The sequence below is a fragment of the Dryas octopetala genome, chromosome 3 (assembly GCF_963921425.1).
Source record: "Dryas octopetala chromosome 3, drDryOcto1.1, whole genome shotgun sequence".
NCBI classification, from domain to species: Eukaryota; Viridiplantae; Streptophyta; class Magnoliopsida; order Rosales; family Rosaceae; genus Dryas; species Dryas octopetala.
In genome coordinates this window covers 17,831,932-17,841,085 of record NC_141368.1, presented here as the reverse complement: position 1 = coordinate 17,841,085, position 9,154 = coordinate 17,831,932, and the positions used below count along the sequence as shown (strand labels likewise).

General features: G+C 33.0%; 1 protein-coding gene across 1 annotated transcript; it reads right to left on the bottom strand.

Annotated features, from left to right (window-relative positions):
• Positions 1 to 350: 350 nt before the first annotated feature.
• Positions 351 to 4,708, bottom strand: LOC147291493 (disease resistance-like protein DSC1). Its single transcript, XM_086235954.1, has 7 exons — positions 4,218 to 4,708; positions 3,011 to 4,112; positions 2,524 to 2,845; positions 2,034 to 2,445; positions 1,265 to 1,892; positions 1,082 to 1,171; positions 351 to 920 (listed from the first exon to the last, which is right to left on the bottom strand). Exons 1-7 carry the CDS (start codon positions 4,706 to 4,708, stop codon positions 351 to 353), a joined length of 3,615 nt encoding a protein of 1,204 aa, XP_086092080.1.
• Positions 4,709 to 9,154: the final 4,446 nt, after the last annotated feature.

The following is a 9,154-nucleotide window of genomic DNA, read 5'->3' as shown; positions in this document are numbered from 1 at the left end:
GTCAACGGATCTTTAAAAAAACCCAAACGTAAATATGGGTACGGTTAGGAATATGAATTATGGTTAAGATTACGTGAGTTTTTTTTTTTTTTTTAATTTTGGTGGGCTATGCAATTTAATAACCGTAAGTGAGGAGATAGAGAGAGAGAGAGAGAGAGAGAGAGAGAGAGAGAGAGAGAGAGAGAGAGAGAGAGAGAGAGAGATACATGTGCAGACCTTATGAGAAACTTGTTGCCAACCGTGTGTGAATGCAGTCCTTGGACAGGATGGTGTCACTGGTCCGTGAACAAAGGCTTCCTCAACCAAAGGCCAAACCGCTGTAATATCTTCTTTGATGACCCCAAATTTCTCTAATCATCTTGGCCATACAACAGGCACATCCCACACTCTTTTATGTATACGTTCCTGTTGGAGACAGGTTGACCAAGACTATTTATAGGGTACAAGTTAAAAGAGGCCTCAGTGACACTGTTAAAAGTAGTGGGCATTTTTTCTCCGTTTTCTCCTCTTAATCTTTTTGGGAAAGTTTGTTCTCCTCTTAAATTTCTCTCTGAGAAAGTCTGTTCTCCTTTGAATTCATCAGGATGCAGAGCGCGGTCATACCACACTAAAACGTGATCATAATTGACAATTCTGTTTTGATTCTTGCCGGCCGAATCCCCCAAACCATACAAGCGACTTTTCAATTCAAGGCTTTCACCATCATTGGTTTTAAAATGGGATTTACATTCGAATTCAAGACCATAGCCACAAGGATTATAATTGTGGAATCTAATGACAGCACATAGAGCAAAGCCCAAGAAGTTTGTATCAAACCAATGTGGAGGAAGCTTGGTACTTATGGAGGAACCCTCACTTTGAAAGCTAAACCACTGCGGAATTTCATTTCCAGGACAACAAATGCTAACTGAAGGAGCATCCTGCAGCACCATGGATGGATTTGTAATGATTATTAATTATGCTGGTGAGAAAATTGCAACTTCTAGGTCTAAAAATTTAATTGTTTAGCTAAAGAGCACATCAATTTAACAGGTGATCGACATGAGTGTGTGTTGTGTGTGTGTGAGAGAGAGAGAGATACCTTGTACTGGTAATTTTCTTCTAGTGGTGCAATTGCCATTCGCATAATTTTAAGCTGTGCTTCAACAATTAATATGTTGCTCAATGCATTCTGATCTAATTGAAGGCAATTAGAAAATATAAGTTGTTCTTGATGACCACAAACTCCATGTTGATCCCAACCTTGCGTGATGGAACCATACACTGTCTCCAATGATGTACAGCCATGTGCGTCCAAACGTTCAAGAAGCAATGGGAGCTCTTGCAATTGTAAGGATCGAAGGCTAATGCAATTGCTTAAGTTTAAGTACTTCAGCCCAGAAGCTTGTTTGATGCTTGTAGGTAAGCTCTCGATCTTGCTTCCACTTAGATTTAATCTTTTTAATGAGGATAAGCTAATGAGGCCATCAGGGATTTCTAATGTGATATTATTGCAGTCACCGAGGTTTAGTTCTTCCAAAGAGCACAAACCAACTGAGAAGGGAGGCAATTTCTTGAGTCTCGAACAACCCTCAAAGGTGAGAAATTTAAGACTGTTTAATTTGTAGATGTTGTTCGGGACAGACTCAAGATTTTCGCACACACGTAGGTGTAATTCTTGAAGCGCAACAAGATTTCCAATGGTAGAGGATAGCCGAATTAGATTTTCAAGCCCACTTAATTTAAGATACTTTAGACACTCCAAGAGATAAATTTGACCAAGACATTGCAACTTACAAATGTTGGATGGAAGACTGACAAGCCTTCTTGTATGCTTCAGATCAAATGAAACACGACCAGCGAGACAGTACTCCATAATCCCTGTTTGAGGCAAGTTTAAAGTTGTTGTCTTTCTGGGAAGCTCAGACACCCTGCTCATCTCTGACAAATTTAAACTTGGTATTTGCCTGGGCACCTCAGAAACCCTGCTCATCTCTGAAAAATTTAAACTTGTATTTTTCCTGGGCACCTCAGAAACCCTGCTCATCTCAGACAAATTCAAAGTTGTTATTTGCCTGGGAAGCTCTGAAACCTTGCCAAGAGATAAGCAACCATTTAGATCAAGAGTGCTGCTTGAAAGATACTCAAGTTCTTTACAGGAAGTAAGAAACACTGTATAAGGTTTTTCATCCAACCCAACTGATGAAGGCAATTCTTCTATGGCAGTATTATATAGTGTTAAATATTCACACCTGGTTGGTATCTCCGGAAGATGTTTAAGATTCGAACAACCTCCCAGAAACAGAATCTGAAGCTTCTCAAGATATTCAAGATATGAAGGAATTTCAACTAAACTTGTACAGTAGCTAAGATCAATTTCCTCCATATTTTGACACCGAGATAAATCTGGAACTTCAATAAGGTTCGTGGATCGACTAAGAACGATCTTTTTTAAGTTTCTAATATTCTGTAAAAAAATAAAAGAGAAATGGTAAGAATAACTTTCCGCACTAGATTTTAAATTAACAAGAAAAAAAATTAATCATACCTGGCCTTTATTCCAAAGTCTCTCAACTTGGCTATCCGGCATAATAAGCTCAACAAGATGGTGCGGCGAAAATTTTGATGGAAAAGATTTCAAAGGGCATCTTTCCCAATGGATATATCTAAGGGCATCAGGAAGAGACTGTAGACCTTGATCTGGAAGGTACACTTGGCAGTACTGCTTCTTGGTAAAGGGACCATTATCCGGACTATAAAATTTTAGTAGTCTCAGATTATACATCCCTTTGAAGGCTTTACGATTAAAGTCTATCTCTTCAATCTCAGACATGTTTAGGAATATTGCTTCAACACTTTCACTTCCCTGAAAATCAAGAGCAAAGTATATATACATAAATTAGGATATAATATATTGCAAACGACATTTTTAGATATATCAATCTTGTATCAAAAATAAGTTTTTCCTATATATACAAAATTCAAGCAACCATTTTTTTTTTTCGAGAAAGGCAAGGAATTTGGCTCTTACTGTCTTGTTTTTCAACACATGATAGACATCCTCAGGGCTCCACAATATACTGCGTTGTCCAGGATTTTCTTCACCTTGTTCACGAACAATTTCCCAACCCATTTGTTGTACCAAATCATGCATCCCTAGTTGGTTATATGTTATTGATATGAGAGACATGTCAATAAGAGTTCTAATTCCTGCAACCGCAAAGAAACCACATAAATCTAACATTCTTTTTGCATATTCTATAGTCTCCCCTTTATATAAACACGCAATATGCAGAAATATCTTCTTCTCCTCTTTATCTAATCCTTGGTAACTTATTCTCAAGAGTTCTTGAATTTCTGGGTTGGGAAATATTTCCAATTTATTCAGTTTACTTTTCCATTCTTCTTTGTTGTCGCATTTACCGAATGAGGACCCCAAAACTTTAAGAGCTAAAGGAATGCCCTTAGCATAATCTACCACCATTTTTGACAACTCTGTATATTCTTCTGTTGGAAAGTTATTTCCGAAAGCATTCAAATGAAAGAGCTCAAGAGCTTCATCAAACTTTAATCCCGTAACCTCATATATGTAACCATCGTCAACTCTTTTATTAAGTAGACGCCTATCTCTTGTTGTAATAATGGTTCTACTTCCAGTGCCAAGTAGTTGTTTAGCTAGGTCAGCTAAATATTCTAATTGGCTTGAAGTGTTCACATCATCAAGAACAATGAGAGCCTTTGTGCGGCGAAGTCTATCTTTAATAAAAGGTGATCCTAAAGAGGGAGTGGCAATATTTATATTTTCTTCATTTAGTAGTGCATGAAGAAGTTCATTTCGTAAATCAGTTAATCCACGATTCTTTGATTTTTCCCTAACATTGGCAAAAAAACAACAAGCATCGAATTCAGAAGAGAGATTGTGATATACCGCATCAGCAATGGTGGTCTTGCCAATACCACCCATGCCCCAAATTCCTAAAGTGCGAACATCTAGTGAGTCAATGCACAATAATGAATTAATTTTCTCAAGATGTTTTTCAATTCCAACCAGACCCTTTAAATCGCATGACGATTTACGATTCAATTTCTTCAAAATATCTTTGACAACTGTCTCAACTAATTCGGACTCAGGCCTGGCATATATGAAGAAGGACAAATGATAGTTAGTAAGTATATATACAAGTCGTAAGTAATCTTCCCTGAATCAGATGATTACCAGCATAAATTAAGAGACCTACCTAATTTTATTAGAATCAAACCCAGATAGATTGGCTGCTTTTTCCAAAGCATCCTTCCACTTGCGCACCATGTCCTTGTCCTTTTCCTTGAAACGTTCTTCAAGTTGAGCAAATGCAGCCACATAACTCCCCTCCTGTTTCCTAACATGTGATGGATCTATGTTGTAGAAAATGGGTATAACAGAATGTTCATATTTTTTCTTGGATTGGAGTATATGGGCAAGTTCCTTTAAGCACCATGTGGAAGATGCAAAGTTTTTTGAGAAAATGATCACCGAAAGCTTCGATTGCTCGATTGCCTTCATTAGGCCTGGTGAAATGTCATCCCCTCTTTCAAGTCTGTAGTCTATGTAGGTTTCGATTTTCTTGCCAAGTAATGCTTTATGAAGATGGCTGGTAAAATTATCGCGGGTGTCCTCACCTCTAAAACTAAGAAACACATCATATTTGTTTTGAGGGCGGAAGATAGCATTAGAAGAAGTCATATCCATAACCTGCAAATCCATATTCATAGTAAGACTACTAAAAATTAATAAGATGATTAATAAAATACTAAAAGTACATTGGAAAGATAAAAAAATTATAATTATTATTTTTGGCATATTGGAGGGAATCAAACCTTTCACCTAGTCTAATCCTAACTCATTATCTCATCACTTAGACTAATCTTGAACGGTTAGAGAAGACAAAAGAATTATTGAATATTCAGAACATGAACATACATAATTGAAATTACTTTATTAAAAAACTTACAAACTATGATCTTTGGTCAGAAGATCTACAACCAGAAACTTTCAAATTCAAATTGGAGATACATGCAAATTGTCACTTCACCAAATACAATATTGTCAATATTATCATGTGTATTTAAGGTGTGAGTTTAGAAAATCCCCCCCCCCCCCCCCCCCCTTCAAAATAAATAAACCTACAATATAAAGTTTCAAAAAAAAAAAATTATTCATCAGAACTTTATTTATATATTAAGTTGGTCAACTAGTAAAAATAAATTTTTAGGCATCCCTTATTACACTCCATTCCTTATGAATCCATTTTTACCCTTTCCTTATATTATACATAGAGAGGAGTGCTCTAAAACTAACTAGTTAGCAAGTTAATACGAAGCTAACCATGCTTTTGGGACCACCACATAACTAATCTCATAATCCGAACCGTCAATTATTTAGGTCATACTTCAAAGATCATCATTATAAAAAATCAACTAAATCGGAAATCATTTAGTCATCTAATTTAGATAAAATAAATAGACGATCAGTGTTTTTGATAAAAGTATATAAATAGTTATTGTTATAATCAAATGACTAAATGATTTCCGATTTTGGAGATTTTTTACAGGAATGATCTTTGAAGTAGGGCATAAAAAATAGACAGTTCGGATTTTGAGATTACATTGTGTAGTGGGCCCAACATAGTGGTTATATAGCTTTGTATTAACTTACTAATTAGTTAGTTTTAGAGCATTCTTGTATACATAGATATGTAAATAATCAGTCCGGCTCATATAAGGGACTTATTATGAAAAATAAGTGGTGGATAATACATGTAATGGTTAAATTTAACATGATTGTGAAATTAAAAATTCATTAAAGTAAATCAAACTCTCGAATTATTAATGACTTCTTCCTTATGTTAAGTCGCTTATATGAGCATGATTCTATCAGAGAATGTTAAAGCAGTTAAGATAATAAAGTAATGTTTCACACTCCTCTTTTCTCCATTAATTTGCACTCCTTCACATTTGTGAGATTTTTTTAATATATTTTTGATATGTATTTCCAAATCTACCCTCTTATGGCTTATTGATTTATTCATAATCTAATCTAAAGACATCAATATATATTTGTTACATGCTAAAACTATTCTGATGGTATTCTTTCACTTCTTTTTCTTGCTTCCTATGATGCTCTCTTTTCATCTGCAATCTTATTTGGATTCATTCATTTTCATGAAACACTACTTTTCTTCGGTGTTTTTCATTTTTGTTAAAGGGTAGCTCAAATTTGCTACAAATGATGGGTTTGAAATTAAGCAGGGATTATTAAGGGGAAGAGAACCATTAATTATTATCGGGGGTGATGCATGATTATAAATATTGGTGTTGCTTCAGATAATATTTACCTTGAGTTGCAAAGATCTTAACATAAAAATTCTAGTGTACGTGTTGATTTCTTTGGATTAGATTAATGATTATATTTGCTTATTGATTCATTTGGGTTGGGTTGCGCTTACAAAGATATAAAAAAGAAAAGATAGAGATAGGGAGAGAATCTGAAGAAGAAGAGAAGGAAAATTTCAGTAGAAAACAACGTATTAGAAAAATAAATAAGGTCAAATTGTGACCATATATATATATATATGTGTTGAGTGGACAATATTAAGCAAGTTCTGGAGGCAATAGCTCTGGAGAGAAGCCTAGTCCTATCCTAGGATGATAATAGATTAAAAAGAGAAGGCATAATACATAAATTAAAACATTTTCAAATTAACTCAAAAGAATAGTGGGTATATTTGGAGAAAATAGAGAAAATGAGACTGCAAATAGAGAAAATGGGAGTGCGAAAATCGCCTCCCTAAAGTTATATATAGATATATAAATAGGGCTCATATAAGGAACTTAACATTAAAGACAAGTGATGGACAACTCATTTAATGATTGGATTTAACACGACTGTTAAATTTAATGTGTTGTTGTACCTCATGTTAAATCTCTTATATCAGCTGAATTATGTAAATAATAAAGTAATATAAATTCTTACTATAAATAACTAGGGCTGGGCACAGAATGAACCTGAAGTTTTTGGTCAGGATCGGGCTCGGGATGGGATGACCATTTCAGAAATGATCTCATGTCATCTCATCCAACCATATTCATACGGGACGGAACGGAATGAATGAGATGGTGCCAACCTTTTAAACTTTTTTTTTTGTCAAAATAACATATTACCACCTTTTTTTTTTTAGTCAACACTCAAATTTAACAACCTAGAATTTCTAGAATATATGCAAATCAAATGTAATTCAAAGTTCAAACCTAACAAATAGAAATATAGAATGCCCAAATTCATAATATATGTAATTGGGGTTTGAAACTTTCAATTAAAGTTACTATAGTATATGTTATATACTTATATATGTTACATATATAAATCATAGTATTATAAATTATGATATAATATACATTATATGTTATATTATATATTATATATAGTATATACTTATATAGTATATGTTATATAATATATGTTATATAGTACGTATATGACAATATGTTATATGTTATAAATTATAAATTATATAAAATATAAAATATAAACTATAAACTAATATTTTTAGACTTTTTTTTGCAATGATAATATTTAAATAAAGATCTTAAATAATATCTTAAAGTCCAAAGGAATGCTATATAAAATATATTTAATTTAATGAATTATATATCAAGTCAAAATGAATATATATAATTTTTGTTCACACTTAATAAAAAAATAAAAAATTAAATTAAATATTTTCGGTATGGTACGAGATGGTATGAGATTGAGATGTTGAAACCACTTTCATTCCATTGATGATCGGTACGGTATGAGTTTTGTATGAGATATTGGTCGGTATCATTTTTTCGACACGAAACAAAATGAAATCGGTATGGTTTTCGGTATACAGTATTAGTGCCCAGTCCTATAAATAGCATAGACAAAAGAAAATAAAACGTAATATATTGGAACCATTAGAGTAAAATGGAACTTTTTTTTTTTTTTTTTGGCCACTGAGTAAAATGGAACTTTAGGTACGTGTAATAAGGTCATTTTATCAAAATTATGGTTGTTTGGGTCACTTTAATAGCATAAAACTATCAAACTTCTCTCTTCAATATCTAATTCATTTTACATCTAAATTAGGTAAGTAAATACATCATCTTGAAGAATTTTTCGCAAGGAATCCAATGGTATAGATTTCATAAATAGATTCAAAATATTTAGTTTTAAAATAACGTAAAAATATTATTGTACAGAGCTATATGTAAACTCAACAAGCCTTATTCAAGCTTAATTTCTTTTTGAGTGTTTCGTAAACTTTTCTCATACTTTTCCAGTTCAAAAATAGAGGTTACATGCTTTAATTTGATATAAATATCATCGAAATTGGTTGATAAATGAGTGAGTTACAATAGTTTAAAGTTTTGAATTTATTTGCATTTTCCGGTGGAAAAAGTTTTGATAGATTTGATTCTTTAAAGGTTTTTGATATGTAAAACCTCTCACAAAAGATAGATTAAGCTAAATAAGTATGATAAAAATATTTCTAAGCATTTAGATTGATTATGCAAGAAGAAACTAATAGATCACGATTTTCCAGTCGCCAAAAAACTCAAATGCTCGCCGGAATTTGGAAATATTAGCCGGAGATTGGAATATTTTGTTTAATTTAGCCATAACTTTCTCATTTCTTAACATTTTCAAGTGATTCAAAAGTCAAAATTAAAGATTTTTCATGTAGATTACAATAGTATGGTTAGTTTTAGCTAAAACAAAAGCTTTAAACACAACATTATGCAAAATCCATAAGTTACGAGTTTTTAAGGAAAGTAATGGTTCTTCATGGTTGATTCATTATTAAATTAAAAGAACTATAAGAAAGTGTTCAAATACTTACTCTAAGTATTTCTGAAGTCATGATATGAAGTTGAGAAGCTTGTATTTGAAATTGAGCTCTATCTACAAGTGCATGCATGCAAGTATGAAAGCTTGTTGAGATAGAGAGTGTTTAGCTACGTACGTACCTTTTTCTCTTTGATCAAATAGTTTATGGGAGAGTCCTTTGTATGGATTTAAAGTGTGTGACCAGAAGATCAGATGCAAAGCATTTATATATATATAGGCAAGAAGTAGTTACGTACACATGACTAGTTTGCTCCCAAAATTAGT